Source organism: Megalops cyprinoides, chromosome 21 (assembly GCF_013368585.1).
Source record: "Megalops cyprinoides isolate fMegCyp1 chromosome 21, fMegCyp1.pri, whole genome shotgun sequence".
NCBI lineage: Eukaryota > Metazoa > Chordata > Actinopteri > Elopiformes > Megalopidae > Megalops > Megalops cyprinoides.
This window is the reverse complement of record NC_050603.1, coordinates 4,558,160-4,575,296: the sequence shown is the minus strand read 5'-3', so window position 1 is coordinate 4,575,296 and position 17,137 is coordinate 4,558,160. Positions and strand designations below refer to the sequence as shown.

The window sequence follows — 17,137 nt, the reverse complement described above, 5'->3', positions numbered from 1 at the left end:
AGTCATCATTATGCGTGAGATTATAACTGACTTTAGTTTTAGTCTTGATTTGCTTTTCATTGCCCCTCTGGTGTCCTGTACTGGCCATAATAAAGGCATTTGTAAAAAAAAAAAAAAAAAGTATTAACTTTGCTTGTAGCTGCTTGCTTACAGCTAGTTAGAGTTCAAAGTAATACATTTTGATAAATATTATTAATTAGGATTTGGTCTGGTTTTTCAGTGATCAGATGGTCAACAGGAAGTCCATAGTGGGCTGTGTGTTGATGTGTCCTGCTTTAGTTGGATTGGACTAGTTAGCCAGCTTCTCCTTTCTCCCAGTTATTGTCAGTCTAAGTGAGAGTATCTGTGTTTGGTCTTGTCCTATGCCTGTGCCTTGGTTTCCAGCTTGATGCTAATTTACTGTGTTATTGGCTGTTCTGTGTGTGTCTGTTGACTTACTGCACAAGCAAGTCTGCCCAATAAATAAGTAATAATAATATTCTCAGACCCACATTAAGACAGCAGTCTGTGTCTGCTTCAGTATTAACGCCCTGGAGTGGATGAAAAAAGGAAAAAAAATGTTCTCTGTAGTCTGTCTCACATGTCCTCATCTTTCCTCTGTAAGGTGCAGAAAAAAATTCCACCTCATTCCAAAGCAAGATCCAGGAGCTTCAGCACAACATCACTCTGATTGAGGAGATTGTAACATGTAAGTCTAGTATCATTAGCGCTGTGTCACTCATTACAGAACAACAGTATTGCTTGGGGCTGCAGTCTGTTCATTGTTCAGGAAAGAATATTGGTTCTCTGATTCGGTCTTACCATGTGAATGCATAGCTGTATATTAAGAATTCCAGTAAGATTAATTTCTTATTACTGTTCAATATCCTGTCTGTAGGATATATTCCATAACACCACATCTTAAGTGAATTAATCATCTGTTGTCTTCCAATCAGCCCTTAATGGAAAATAACTCAATGGTACTGCTTAGATAGTGATTTATTTCTGTTTCTCATTATGAACAGATTATAAGAAATATTTTAAAGAACTACAGATCTGTAGAGGCAATCTGTCAGTTGCATGGGCAGCTCTGGAAGAATTTAGAGGTAAGTGATGCGCAGTTCTGTGGTTTTCTTTCACCCCTGAACAATCTGTCCTGTAAGATTTAAGGGTCGTTGGAAGTTCACCAGAACAGCATGCAGATATTCCTCCTTTCTCCAAAGGGCATTCATAGTCACTTGTCATAAATGGGTACATCTTGTGGGCAAACACAGGGGGTTGAAATTTGTTCAGTCTTTTTTTTTTTTTGATAATGTGCAGCTTATAAATGCTGCAGCTTTGCCCACACTCTGTGATCTGAGTTTCCCTTCAATTCCACAGTCAATGGCTCATGTGAGGTCTGTCCCAATGGATGGGAGTACTTCAGAGCCAAGTGCTACTTCTTCTCCACGGATACAATGAGCTGGCCAGAGAGTCGAGACGGTTGCACCACCAAGGGAGCCAGGCTGGTGAAGATAGAGGCCGCAGTGGAGCAGGTACAGGGATATGAGAGCTTCTTACTTTCTTTCGGCAGTGCATTGTTTTTTAATGCCGACCATCCCCTGCAAAGCGTAGTGTAGAGGAGCTGGTATGCAAATGTTACTCAGTGAAACACAGCATGAAGGGGAAGAGTTTATCACGCTGGAATAACCGTCTGATTGCCATTAAGGCATCAGCTTTTCTTTAGTGTTTGAGTTCCTTTGTAAGTTAACCTGGAGTTTCTGAGCACATTCCGATCTTTCCTAAACTCATTACTGTTCATAAATACGCACTCAACTCTGCAGAGCCCAGGTTGGCTCTGCTGTAGAGTCAGAATGTCAGTGCGTGTTAACTTCGGAATGGCAGGTGAAATAACTGTATGTAGCGGATGCGGTCTCATGTGCTTGATGGTCACCATAGTTCAGCATAACCCCAACAGAAGCCAGAGTTATGAATTTTGATTAGCTAATAAAAATGTGCGGTTACTAAGGCCCAGCCGTTCTGTTGTCTCTGCTCTGCAGTCTTCTGCGCTTTTTCTCATTATCGCACTGTGTTTTGAGGGTAATGCTGACTTTGCTTCCTTAAAAATGACTCCGTTGTAGGCTTTTTTGACAAAGCAAGTGGCGCAGAGAATGGCGAACGATGAAGACAGGTTCTGGATTGGACTGTCGGATGCAGAGACGGAAGGCCACTGGATCTGGACGGACAACACGGCTCTCAATGAAGACAGCTCGTAAGAATTAGGCTCCGTGTATGTTTTTATAGTTTAGAGTAGGTGTGCTTTATGAAGGCTGCATGAATTTGTAAGGCTGTTACGAAGTGTAAAAAGAGTGACAACCAAACCCACAATGCAATACTTCTTCTGCACTTTCTTACACTTCCTGTCCTCCTGTCCACCTTCCTGTTCCTGTCGTCATTCATCCAGTAATGGTGACTGGAAGCTCTCCTCTTGATTGGGAGCCGTCCTAAACCATTGTCCTCACCTAAAGAACAGCGTTCTGCAGGACCGTATCTTACGGAAAATTACTTATTCAAAACTGCCCATTTTGCAGACTCTCCTTTTTTGAGCAAACGCAAATAGCTTAAAAAACAAATGAAACCTTGACAGGCAGGACCACAAGCTTTGCATGAGAACACACGTTGTTCTGCAAGTTGCGTTCCAGTACAGCCCACCGCTTCTTTTCCCCGCCCAGGTTCTGGAGTGCCGCAGAACCAGACGACTGGAAAGGACCAAGAGGGGAATACATGCAAGGGGAGGACTGCGCCGATACGGGCGGGTCGCCGTGCCAGACCACCTGCTGGAGGGACTCCGTCTGCGAGGATTCACTCAGACAAATCTGCGAGACCCTCTCCGTATGAGCACCTCCACAGGTGGCCAGGAAGTGAACGTCATCCAGTACCTCTTTGTTTTCAGCGGTGAGCTTGGTGACAGGTTGACCACTGCCTTTCATGCCGTTTGTGAACATGGGGAATCCCCAGCTGAGGTGGCCTGCTCTGTCCTCTGCTTCCTTCCTGTGTAAAATTAGCATGCCATTTTTAGTTACTTCCTGAAAGGAAAAAACCCTGCATAATGCTCTTTTATTATTGTCTTTTAATCTTTTATATAATCTTTGATTCTTTTAATATCTTTTATTACTGTCATTCATAGTCATGTCAATAGACTCCATGAGAAAACCGCATGTCTTTTAGCACCATCTTTATTTGTATATGAAAAAGGAGACATTTCGGTTTCACTTAGATCCTCTTTGCCCTGCTTATCTGAAACAGATGGGCTGTTTGCAGAGGTGTCCACTTCCTTTGAGAGGGGCACACTTAAAAACAAAAAAAAAGTCTAGCCACTGTGACGAGAAGATTCCCTGAATAAACAACAGTGCCATTACATGCAAACTCCCGCAAAACACAAACCATTCTTTCTGTTCTGTTGCCGGCAAATATATGTAAAACATACCAGAAAAATTTGTGTGTGTGTGTGTTGGCGGGGGTGGGGGGGCATAACTGGTAGTTACCTATCAAATTGTTTTTTATGCACAGTGTATTAGCCATTGGTTCATAGACCATTTTATTCTTATTGTACTAGTATCTGGTCCTTGATGTTCAAATTATAAAGCGCTATCATGTGACCAAGAAACAACTTGAATGTTCAGTCTTTCCTCTTCTGAAAGGGCAGATATATATGAAGCTGGGTTAATATCGCATTACTTACTGTGACAACCCTTGTCCCTTTTAAACCATCACCATTGTTTTCAGTGTGAAATGGACTGTTAGTATCACTAAACCCATACATGGTCATCTTCATACTTGTGAGGCATAGCTTTTTTGTCCTTTGGATGTGTAGTTTTAAAAAAATGATTTACACAACACTGTCATACTTAAATGCAGCAACATTGTGAACAGCCAATTACAGCTAATGAGGCAGTATTATGAAGTAACTCCTAAGTAACTTGAAGCAACTTTAAAAAGTTTCACGGTGTTTGCATAACTGCAAAATAAGGCTACAGGTCCACTCAGCTCATTGCAGCTGGCAGTGCTCTCTGGTTTAGAAAAAGGTCACATGATTTTCACTTGAGGTCTGGAGATTCCACATCTGAAGTATGAGCACCTGTTAAAACCATTGCCAGCTAATGCCTTGCTGTTCATCCCCAAGTAAAATAATTTGAAATATTTTTTTATTTATTTAAACACCATATCTTAAAATGGAGCAATGCATTGACCATCCTGGGTCTGCATTCGTTAATTGCACAAAAGGTTTGGGGTCAAGTACAGGGCTGTGCAAACTGACCCTGGATCAGATGCCAGTGCAGAAAGTCCCCTTACACTGGGCCTGCATAAATGGATGTGCGCGGCCATTATTCAAGCTGATTTGGTAAGTGATGAAATTAATTAAGTGAGGGATGGAGAGTGCCTGCTTGGTAAAACCGAGGGAGATGGATGCTCCCACCTCCTGCCGAGAGCATTCAATCTCCCGCAGTGTCTGCAGGCAGATGGACCACAGATGGAGCTCATTTCATTCGACGTGTTTAGCTGTGGAACCCTTCGGGTCGCCCCTGAGAGTGTCCTCTCCGTTACGTATTCCAGTGCCATGTTAGTTTTGCTTAAATTTTTTTTTTGATACATTTCAGTGTTTGTTTGCTTTGTGGATTTCTGTTTCCAGAGCCACAAACACTTGGGATTCTGCAACTGTCTGGTTAGCAGCAAGACATTTAAACAAATACAAAAAATCCTTTAATTCTCCTTTCATACACTGTAACAAGTGGGTAATGTTGGATTACTACTATCAATAGTAAACCGTAAAATTATTTAATATTAGGGCTAGCTGTATACTCTGCTCATGAGAATCCTATCTATCTGATTTCATTCTGATAAATGGCTGAAAATGAACAGCAGAGTTCTATTATCTGCTATTGAACTGTTTTATTGCATAAGAAAAGTATTCTGTCCCATTGTGTGCAGTTGTTTCTTATGTCAGTATTCTCATAAGCTGAGGGCAGTATATTATTACAACCGTTCTGTTGTTATTGTAATTCTAAATAATCTGAATGAACTCTTGAATACGTGTTTGTATTCATTAGTGAATCATGAACTGTCACATTTCATCCCAAGTGCATCGATTTATGAAACAGGAAGCTGTTTAGCATGGGTTTTAATGGCCAAACCTAGCCTGCCGCGGCCTTCTTAACAGTTCTTTCACAATCTCTGTGGTATTTCAAATTTGGAATCGAAAGCAAATATCAGGGAGAGGGAGAGAGGGGGAGGGATTTTGTCAAGTCTTACAGAATCTGCTGTCCAAGACAAGATCCTGAGTCATCTTGAATAGCCTTTCATTAGTTTTAGGTACAGTTAATAAATCCGACATTAGTTCATTTACAAGATGATGTGAAGCAGACTTTAATTATTGATCTGTATTGTAGCTTTGCACACACACACTCACATCCACACAAACACACATACATGCTCACATCCACACAAACACATACACACACACACACACACACACACATATTGTCCCTCATTCTCTGAGATGGCAAGAATGTGTGGGTTGCCAGAATGTAATGCCTCATATTTTATAAAAATAAACACAAAACAAAACATAGATTTATGTTGTATAGATTTTACTTCATGTACATGAATGCACATGTAGTATATAATTCTATAGATATGCTTCAGTTCTCTTTGACAGATTTTTGTTTCCCATGCCACCCCTTAACAACAAAGCAAAAAATATCAGGCGTTATTTCTGGGCAATCCACATGTAAAGAACACTTGTAACACTTCAGTCCAACACTAGAGGGCAGTACAGTTTTGTTTCCACTTTCAACTTCCCAGGCTTTATCGTTTTCTTGCTTACTAATATGTCCTTTAATGTTTATACTGAAAATCATTTAATCATGTAATTCGTACATTATCTACCCAAGCTTTCAAAGTTTTCCGTGAAAAATCACAACCTTTGAAAATCATTGGCTTGGCTTCCTAGGACAAATACCTCACTGTTACAGAGGCCCTTACTGAATAAAGTCACTTTATGTTCTCATACTGTAGGTATACTGTTCATACAAACAATTCCTTTGCACAGTATAAAATCTGCAGGGTACAAGTTGCTTTGTTAATCATAAGATTGCAGCCTCAAGTGTAATTGTCCAAAATCAAAAAGAAAAAAAGCCTTATTGTAACTGATAAGAGAGAAATAGAGATAAGAGCAGTTCAGAGTGGCTCCAACAACCAGGGATGCGGATTACCATCCAATTGTCCCAACATTTACCGACCACGCAGGGTACGATGTCACACCCACACATAACAGACGGGACAAAATGAGCTCATTGTCTCTCGCTATGGGAAATCCTCTTTGGGCGTCATGTCCCGGGTCTTGCGTTTGACAGACAGGACAGATCCAGCCTGCTGCTTGACCACAGACTTCCCCCCCATGTCAGGCAAGGAGGGTGGGGCCTTCGACCTCTCCCCCCTGGGCTGTCCCTGGGTCCCCCTCCGGCCCGACTCCCTCCAGTCTGACGCGAGACGCCGGCGGCTCATAGCTTGCCCTCCTCCACCAGCTTGTTGAGACCGGTGCAGATCTTGGTGAGGTGGGCCCGCATTGACCCCTCTGGGCTGTACAGGTGGGTCAGCAGCTCGGGGTCGGCGTAGTGGTTGAAGACGTGGTTGATGCGCCCCAGGGATTTGGGCGTGAGGTGCTTCTCCACTAGCTTGAGGACTGTGTCCCGGCAGTCCGTCAGGATCTCAGACATCACGGCCTTGTCGAAGGTGAACTCCACCTGGAGCAAAGCAGAAACATGTGAGTGTTGGAAGTGAAAAGTATCTTTGACCTTTTCTGAGGCACATTTAAGCCATTAACATTCCACAATCATTGAAAATGAAGCAACAGTCTGGTCATCTGTATTCTCTGCATCTATTCAATCCAAAACACTATTTACAGAACCCGGTGTGGAGTGTTGGACTCTGAGCCAGATGCTCAAACGGTCCATATGGGACACTGTTCTTGTGCAAGCAAAGTTCTTTGTTCAGACTGAGCTGATGCAATTTAGCAAATCAGTAAATTCCAAAATGTGGTCTAAAGGAATACTTTCATTACTGCAGCTCACCATGATAAAGGTCAGCTGTCACGAGCAACGTGTCAGGCTAGAAGGTAGAAAGCAGGGGCAGAGGAAGTGATGCGGGTCATGGCTCAGGTTACCTCGTGGAAGCTGATGGCGGTCATGGCGCCCTGGTGCAGCTTCTTCTTGAAGTCCTGGGCCATGCCCAGCTCCTCGGTGCTGAAGCGGTTGTGGCGGTAAAGCACGCCGATCTTCACTGCCACCTTGATCAGGTTCTTCACCACCTTCTGGGCCTCGGTCTTGTTGCCTGTGTGCTCCTTGGAGACACGGTACAGCTCGTCCAGGATCTCGCTGCTGGTGTCATCGATGAACATGTGCACCATCGACTTGTTGGCCATGGAGCTGAAGATCTTCTTCTGGGCCTTCATGGCCAAGTCTTTGGAGTTGAAGGTCTCCATTGAAGCTTTGGGCAAGAGCAAAGGAATGCACTTGTTAAAACGAGGGGGCTGACAGGTGTTGAGGGTTAGCAGCGGTGAGAGCAGAATAGAAAAGATTTCCCTAGGGAAATTAAGAGTTGAGGTGTTGTAGCGTATTGTTATGATACTGTTCCTTTGAAAGAGAGAGATACTGCTTCACATGTGTGTTTACACAAAGCCTCATGGACATCTTGCTGTCTAGACATTAACAGTGTGAGAAAAGGCAGGTAACGTTTCCTTTAATAATTTCATCATATCTAAATAAAATTGATGAAGCTGTTCCGTTCCCAGTGGAATGATTTTGGCATAACTGTCAGGACAGTGAAGTTGTTGGATATCTTCTGTCACAGACTGAAGATCCATCTCTTAAAACTGCACTGTGGATCCCCTATCTATCAGTACTTATATCTTTCCTTTCCTTTTGTATTACTGTGGGGTATTATTATGATACATGTTGAAATGCATTGTGATACTTCAGTAGTCCCAATGGCAATAGTTATTACCACATTGTGAATGGCTTGACACATCTTCAGATGTGATCTGTCATTTTATGTTGGCACTTTTGTTCTGGAACTGTATTAAATGTACTTCTGTACCTTTGCTTTGTAGGTTGGATAAAATTGACAGAAAGTAAATGTATGATAGATCCTTGAGAGTTGGCAACCCACAGGCTGTACCAAGCTGACAAGAGCCTCATTTTTATAGGTGTATTATTGGAATATTTTCAATTTGGTTGTTTTATTCTTATTATTACTGCTCTTGAAGTGTCTTGTTTGAACATTCAGTTGCTGCTTATATTGTTGTTTAATGTTTCTGTAGTGTCCATTTTGCCAGTTTTATATACATACAATGTTTGTGTGCTTATGATTAAATGAAAGAGATTAAAATGTATATGGGTGGGGGAAATTAGCATGAAGATAACATTAAAGGCAGTGGCCTGGGGGGTTCACTAGACTGCTCAGAACCTAACATCAGCAAATATTATGTAATTTTAGACTGGAAAAAAGAAACTGGGGACATTTAAGGGAAGTGAAGCGGTCACCCTTGGAACTCACACACAGGCACGCACACACACACACACACACACACACACACACCCAATGCAACACATCACACAGCGCAACACATCATGACCAGGGCTGTAATCCTGTGTAAACAGTCATAAATGCTGTTTGCGCACGTTTTTATTGGATAAGAGCTTAATCACTTAATTTCCTCTTTCTTGATCAACATGTAGGCTATAATTTCTTGGCAAGCAGAATGAATACCCCAGATAGGCTTCTGTTTCAAAGTGTGTTTCCAACCACAACAAAAAGCTGGCCACACAGCTATGCTAATTGGGAAGAATAGTTTACAAGCAGTGTTTCCTGTGTATCAGCTCATACCATTGTCAGCCACAAGCTAATTGCTGTGTGTCCCAAGTCCACGCTAAGATGCTTGGTCCACCATGTTCCAATGATACCATTACCTGGTTTGAGTAGCTACATCATACTCAGACATTCTCCTAACATGTGGCTGACTGGCTGAGGTTGTTATACTGGCCTGAACCAGGCTCCTTGTTATAACGTGACTGAACATGTTGTCTTTCACCACATCCTATAGTGTTATATAATACAGTGTAATTGTCGTTGGTACTATATGGCATGTGCTTGAAGTAGGCATACATAGGAATTACATATTGCTGATAAGGTACTGAACCCAGAGCTACCTCAGTAAATATCCAGCTGCATAAATGGGTAACATGTAAAAAAAAAAAAAAAAAAATTGTAACCTGTGTAAGTTGCTCCGGATAAGAGCATCTGCTAAGTGCCAGTAAGGCAATGTTATGTGAGTTGAATGAGCAACAGTGTCAGACCAGGCTAACAACATCTCCAAACCAGTGAGTGTGAGCATATCATTATTCAAGCCTTCTTTAAGTGCCTGAGAAGAGCAGCTCAGAGAGGCTGCAAACCACTACGTACCACACCTTTGGCTTTCCGTGTGCTGACTGCGTAGCTGTAACAGCATCTCAGCTAGCTTCTGTGTTTGTGCTGACCGAGCGAGCGGCAGATCAACAGGGCTGTCTCATTTGGGCGTGACACACGAATACCAGCTTGCGGGTGGGCCTCTCCACCAAGCTAAACCGCCTGGTGCGCTGATAAGGCTTCTGTGAGTGCTGCAGGAGATGGTTCTCATTTGTGTGGGCCTTGCACGTCCTCAGCTAATCTATGTAGTCGCTGATGTTGCTGTTATTACTGTCTGTGTTGCTTGTACATGTTGCTGCTATTATGTCATATTAAGTGCCATGCTGTGGCTACCACTGCACTGCTATAACCTGTTGCTGCTATTATATGCTATTTGGGCTGCTTTTATCATTTCTGACAGCACTGTTGTTGTACGACGTGATGTATTCTTTTTTACCTGCTGTGCATTTGCCTGCTGTGTGCTACTGTTGCCTGTTTTCCACCTGCCTAAGAAATGCAGACGAAAATTAGCATTATGGCTAACGCTGGCACTCACACCATAGATGCATCTGCAGAAATGTTGATTAGCATACATTGCCCCTGCCTAATAAACAAATGCATGAATATTTATCTGAGTCTCTGGTCCAGTGAACTAACATCACAGAAAAATATGAAAGAACAGTATTCCACAGTATTAAAAAAAATGACCTCTCCTTTTCATTTATAAAGGTCCTGCGTTCAATCAGGCATGTTTGCCTGTGAGTCACAATTACATAAAGCTGTTACTCTTTTCTACACAATAATGGTTTGGTGAGTTCACAGGGCACCAAAATGAATAGAAAATGGCCAGTGCCAATGTGTGTGTACTGAAAAACAGCAACATATTTCAGGTTGAATGTTAACTGAATCCAGGCCAGAATTTCTGAAAAGCAAGGCAATGCCTACTATTTAAGCATTTGTGCTGTTCAGTTGAGTTGGTCTTTTCACTTTTTGGGGGGGGGGGGGGGGGTAGTTGGATTTTGTGTTTGTGTTTATGTGTGTTTTTATGTGTATGTGTCTGTGTGTGTTTGTTTGAATGTGTGTGTGTGTGTGTGTGTGTGTGTGTGTTGGGGGGGGTGTTTGTGTATGTGAGTGTGAGTGTGTGTGTGTGTGTTTGTTGGGGGGGGGGGGGGGGCATAGGAAGGAAGGCATAAAGGAGCATAAATCGCTCCTGCCCTCTGGCTGTGTGTTTGTGTTGATGGGAGGGGTGTGTTGTTACAGGGAGCAGACCCTGCTGGATTTGGAGGTACTGGGGACTTCCTGTCGATGTGTGAATGGCGGGGGGTTGGGGGGGGGTATCCGGCAGGGCTACTGTGTGCCTGTCCTGCTTCCTCCACACGCTCCGCGCACTCTCCCCAGGTTTCCTGGCAGGGTCTAAGGGACAGGGAGTCCTGCTAAAATCTCAGGCAAAGCATTTTGTTGGGCATACTGAGAATTTATGGGTTAGCATCATAAAGGCTGAATACATGGTGTGTGCTTGGTATATCGGCCAGTAGACATCTAAAGAGAACAAGAGCCGTGGCTTCTCCACAGCCACAGAAAACAACAGAAGCATTCATTTAGTAAAAGTATTAGCAAGCAGCGTGCAGCATGTGTGATTGGGGTGGCAGTGTAGCATGGTGGTTAAGGAGCAGGATTCGTAACTGAAAGGTTGCCGGTTCAATTCCCTGCTGGGGCACTGCTGCTGTACCCTTGGGCAAGGTACTTAATCCAGTAAATATCCAGCTGTATAAATGGGTAACGTGAAAAATTGTAACCTATGTAAGTCGCTCTGGATGAGAGCATCAGCTAAATCGCAATAATGTAACCTAATCAAGCAGCCAGCCTGTAACTGCCTCATCTCTGAGTGGTGTAGGAGCGCCCTGTCATCAGGATGCCTGTGAGAGAGGAGTAAGGAGGAGATCACGGCCACCATTGAATTGTGAATGAGTCACACTTCCCCTCTCTCCTCTACCTTCCCTTTCGCCGTGTTTATGATGGAAAAGCACGCATCATACCCCAGCCCTAACACCTCCCCACCCGCCCCCTCGCAGGGATCGGGTTGTCCCGCCCGCCGGCCGGATGGGAAAAAAACACGATCTGACCCCAGGGTCCCTTTTTGTGGACATCTCTCACTGGGCGCCATCTTTTAAAACGAGCGTCAGTTAACCTGTCTTTGTGCTCTCTGGGTCGCAAAAGCCCATAGTGAAAGTTGTTTTGGGTTGGGGCTGGGCTGGGGGATGTTGGAGGAGCTATGAAAACAGGGAATCAACCTTCTGGGTTTCACTGCAGGAATGGTTATGGCTCTAGAATGGGTCATGAAGTCTCAGGTTCGGGTCTGGGGGAAGGGGTACCAGTGTTGCACCATTAAAGAAGTAATTAAATTAAAATTAAAAGCAATACCTTCAATGAACAGTCTGACGATCCACGTGTATTAATTGTTTTCCACTTAAACACTATTACTGTTCTTTCTTTGTGACTTCCTGCTCATAATGAACTATGACGCACCTGCCGCGTAGTCACAGATTCACCCTGCAGCCTAGGAGTGCTTAAAGGCTCCATATTTGCATTGCAAAACATGGATCAAAAAGAAAATAAATGTAAGATGATAACCAGCCAAGAATTTGGCTGACTGGAGCATGCTGAGACTGATTGCAGTACCTAATTCCAGTCACTTCCTGTGACACATCCACTGTGTCTATTGTCTTTGACTGAGGTTTACTAACCTGCACGTGGAGAGGAAATGACTACTCATTGCTCTGGACTCTAATGAGATAATACACACAGGTTAGAGTCCAGGTGAGAGATACTCATCCACAGCTTGGGATTCCATGACTTTTGACAGTATTTGGTGTATACACATAGTGTATGTTTTTCCTATCTCTGCATGGCAACCTTACATTCTGCAGCATACTTCTTGACATGCTTTGAGTTTGATTCCACACAACTAAATGAAAAAAACAGATAGACTAGCTGCAAACTGCTACAAAATTAGAAGAAATTCTTTAAAATAGACCGTAAATGCTGTTTTGGCCAGTTTGTAACTTGTATTCCTTTACGCCTGTTTTTACCACAGTTTACCTGGTGATAGTCTGTCAGCACCTATTTAGGCTATTTTTCTCTACCTCATAAGCCGCAAGGTAGCACAGTCAACAAGTTTAGGTACGGCGCGGTGACCTAAAAAAATGTTTTTCGTTTTGTCTCGATTGGTACACTTTTAAGGAAGTCTCTGACTTCCTGTGTGCAGAAAATGGCGAGAGAGAGAGAGAGACAGACAGAGGCTGCAAACACCATTGCCTGCTCAGACAAGTATGAGAAAAGTGCTTGCGGTTTCCCGAGCTCAGAGCATGCGCGCACGCCCTCAGCGTTCTCCAAAGTCAGATTCTTCGGAAAGGGGTTACTTACACCTCAACAGCTAACCATTACCATAGCCTATATGGAGGTCCTTGGCCTTGTAGCACAATTACAGTGGGTCACTACGAGGTCACGTGCTGGTTCATGCAAAGCTGCAAAGTGCTGATGAGGCAGTTCACATGTGACCAATCGTGACCAATCTTTGATGGTACAGCATGTGGAAGGATCAAAGACTGTCTTCCCCGTTGCCTGACACTGATTGGTCTGGTGCTGGACATGATGGCTTCCCTAACAAGGGTGAAAAAGACAGCTAAATGTTCTCTTACACTAACAGCCACGTCCATCCAAAGGACACGAGTTTGACCTCCCAGTTAGCCTGAAGTGATCTTTCAGATCTTCATTCTCTAAACCTCAACAAAGTGCTGCATCAGTAACGACTCAGTGCTTGCCTCAGCGCAAGGCCTATCGAGTGTAAGGACTGGAAACCATACATTAGTTTCAATTCCATTAAACCCATGATACAACATCCAACATCCATCTGTGACCGCTTCAAGCTCCAAATGACTCTGAAATCCTTGCCCGTGTGGTCTTGAACAATCTGTGCAGTTCCTTTCCGCTCATGTCGGCCTGCAGCCTGGAACAGCTGGATTTATGAATGGCACCGGGGCGAAGCGGCTATTTGTGTGTGAAAACGAATGGGTTGCACACAGCTTGGGCACAACTTCTCAGCGGCCATAGGAGTGGTTCCTCTTTTTTAGCACTGCCGATTGCGTTACACAACCGCAGAGAGTCATGCTCCAGAGGAAGTGTTCGCGACTCACAATAGTTGATGTTTAAACACTGGCTTTTTTGGCATTTATGTCTGAATTTGCTTTAGGAAATGAATCCAGACATGCTCCACGGGCCGTGGGGAACGGTAGCACAGCTTTTCTCGCAGGTGTCGGAACAGCGACAGACGGGTGGATGGACCCCTCGTCCGTGCCCCCGAGGCACTGACGTTTGCGCCTGTTTTTGTTTTATTGCAACAGACCCGTAAAGTGAGCGCCCGTTGCCCTCTTTTTGGTTTCTGGTCGATTTCACATCCGTCTTTTCGCAAGTTGCCACGGAAACGGCGGTACCGTTTCCGCAGGCAGACGAAACCCAATGTGATATGTGTACATGCAAACTGCTGCTCACTTTCAGGGCTCACACTCCCTAAACTACGGCAAAAGGGAACTTTTCGCTCCACAGAAAGAACCAAAGAAATAGGATGGCTTACATATTAACAGCAACTTTAATTTCAGGAAATTCAGGAATTATTTTCAGCAAATTTTATTTCAATAGTTGTTTTGCCATTGTTGACCATTTCATTGTTAACCATAAATTTAAGTGTATGAATGTGGGTAGAGTGGAGGTCGACAGGTGAAAACCAGAAGAAGTATATGAATGCCTTGTCACACTTTTAGTAGTATTATGAAAAGGACTACTTTGGGAACTCCACTACTGCTTGTCACTTCTCCAGCCAACTTTTCTATTAAGAATTCTGTCAATACAAAATTTTGAATATGATCATTTGAATATGAATAAGTGGGTTCATATACACTGATACACATATGGAAATGCGAACACATGGCTATGCGTGCACACACAAACACACACACACACACAGACACTACACACACACACAGTTGCCTTTGGATAGTCATTAATGAAGAAAAATATTCTTGCATATTTTTCATCGTATTTCCTTATGGCAATCAAAAAAAGGACTTCAGGACTCTCCTTAGGAGCAGTAAATATTGTTGTTTTCTGCTTAATTCCTGCAAATCCCAGAAAAAATATCTTTGTAGAAAGGAAGTCTTAGCTTGTAAATCTGGAGAGTGGTATTTTAAGTGATGTCCCCACAAGTTTACAGATACGGGCCATAAGCCTGTCTGTGTGGTCCTCGTTTATTTTGTCAGGGGAACCAGACCGAGCTCGTGGGTGTGTTTATAAACAGAGCTGATTGGAGGCATTAGGTGCAGGTGAGGTGAATATTTGGCATACCTCAGATATCTGTAGACGTCTTTGTTTATAAAACCTGGACTTCCCCCATGCTGTGTACACACGGTGTCTTAACTTTGGTTCACCTGAGGGGGCTAATAAACCCCTGACTGGTCAGTGCCTTGTCCTCAGAGGCCTCTGGGACACTAGAAGAGTGTGGTCAGTGGCTTTGGGTCAGCGGCCTCTATGGGTACCCCCCCCCCCCCCCGCGCTGTCATTAATGTAGCCCCCAGCATTCTACACAAGAGCGCAGTGGTCCTAATCTCCCTGCTTTTTTCCTGCAGTGCTGGACCATGAACATACTGCCCATGAAGAGCCTCATCTGAGATGGTGTCCATTGCAAACCGTAAGGCCACACGGAGCACAGCTTTTGCTCAGCAAATATGTTGTGGGTAGTGACAGCCTGGTGGACACGAGGGATGAGGTGGCAATGGTTTCGCGCTGAGGTCCTGTCTCTGTACACTGCATTCACAGCATGGAATATTCTAGCACCTTCTAAATTTGCCCCTTTTGGGCTCGTCCTCAAAGCCCCTCTGGGCGTTTTCCAGAAAACTTCAAATTAGCTTCCAGTTAGGAGCACACACTTCAAAGCAGTTAGACACACACTGTGCTGCTGATCATCCTTTCAGACAGAAGCCTTTGAGATTTTTTTTTTTAAGTTTTCGCTGATTCTGAAAGGAAGTGAAACTCCAATCCGTTAGCATGATCTGCTCTGCAAGACGCGGTATCTGAAACGATCTCGCCCTCAGGTCTGTACAACTGAAGGGTCGAAACGGCCGAGGCTGTATCTGCCGGCCGTCGGCACTGTCCTGCTTCATGTTCTCACACAATCACACTCTATCACTCCAAAATCTTTTTTGCCCAGAAAGCAAAGCCCAAAAAGGCGCAAAGATCCCGTGAACATGATGCGCTCTCAGTGAGCGGATACAGATTTTCAGATATGGGCCGGATGGTGCGTTTGGACTGCGCGCAGGCATTGGGCTGCATGCCTGTAGTGTCGGTCCTGTCACAGCTTGTAGCGTTCACCCAGCGTTTCTCCCGTGCCGCCGCCGAGACGCCCTGGAAGGGGTCCACGCGAAACCGCGTTCCCACAAAACCGACGTGACTGAACACAGCTCCCTCCCCCCCGCCCCACACATACCTCTCACGCAAGCACCGCTGCGATAGAGACCTCCGCCGCAAAACTCTACCTCTACCTCTCTTTCTGTCTTTCTTTTCTTTTTCAAAGTAGCAGCAAGTAGATTGGCAGGAGTGTAGAGGAGTGTCGGGGTATTGGTGACACAGAGCACAGTTTGATTTCAAAAGAACGCTTTCCCAACACATGGGCACTGGAAGGGGGAAGTGTTTAAGAGACCGAGCACGCTAGTACCCACCCCCCCCCCCCCCCCTCCCCCCACACCCCCAAGCTGGCCCCCAGGAACAGAGCAGAGAGCTGGGAAGTGACTTGAGAAAGGAGGTCCTTACCTGCGTGTCTGCGGGTCTCCCTCTCTCCTGCTCTGTGATCAGCGCTGGTCAGGTGATCAGCATTCAGGTCTTCGGTCGCTGCTCAGTGGAAGCGGTGCCCGTGTGCGAGGCGGTAAGGGAAGGATCCACACAGCTGCACCGCTGTGCTCTCTCTCTCTGCAGCTCGCCGTCAAGATAATCTGACTTCTACTTCCTTGAGGAACTAATTGCAGGTGACACGCCCCTAAGTGTGTGTGTTTTTTTTTTCTCTCTCTGTATCACTCTCTCACTCTCTTTCTCCCTTTCTCTCACTGTCTTCTCCCTCTCCCTCTCTTTCTCTGTTTCCCTCTCTCCCTCTCTTTCTCCCTCTATCTGTCTCTTAGTTATTTTGACAGGCTCCGTCTTTTTCCCCCTTACCCCTTGCTCTTTCACTCCCTCTCAATCTCTGTGTCCGTGTGTCTGTCTCCCACCCTCTCTCTCTCTCTCTCTCTCTCTCTCTCTCTCTCTCTCTCTCTCTCTCTCTCTCGCTCTCTCAGCTGTCAGTGCCTGCCCTGACATGTGTGTCTGTTGAAAGGGAGGTGGCCGAACCCTCCATCTGTGACGGGCACGCCAGCTCTGTCATCACAGGGGCGAGCTTCTTTTCGTTTTTTCTTTTTTCTTTTTCTTTTTTTTTTTGATGACTGCTATCTGCTCTTCAGCTCCACATCAGGCGCTGGCGGTAATTGCTTCGGTGACCTAATCTCCCTCTGATTTGAGTGCTGCCTCGGCTCTCTTTGGGCACGCCAGCCCTTTGGCGACAGCGTGCTGTTTATTGTGAAAGCACATCGCAGAAAAAGCCATG

The 17,137-nt window shown here is 44.6% G+C and overlaps 1 protein-coding gene across 1 annotated transcript; it reads right to left on the bottom strand.

Moving 5' to 3' along the window:
* Window positions 1–5,534: 5,534 nt before the first annotated feature.
* On the bottom strand, window positions 5,535–16,593 carry LOC118796251 (tumor necrosis factor alpha-induced protein 8-like protein 2). The gene is made up of 3 exons (XM_036555059.1): window positions 16,318–16,593; window positions 7,181–7,503; window positions 5,535–6,761 (listed from the first exon to the last, which is right to left on the bottom strand). The coding sequence occupies exons 2-3, from the start codon at window positions 7,496–7,498 to the stop codon at window positions 6,519–6,521; spliced, it is 561 nt and encodes a 186-aa protein (XP_036410952.1). The 5' UTR covers window positions 7,499–7,503; window positions 16,318–16,593; the 3' UTR covers window positions 5,535–6,518.
* Between the last annotated feature and the right edge of the window lie 544 nt (window positions 16,594–17,137).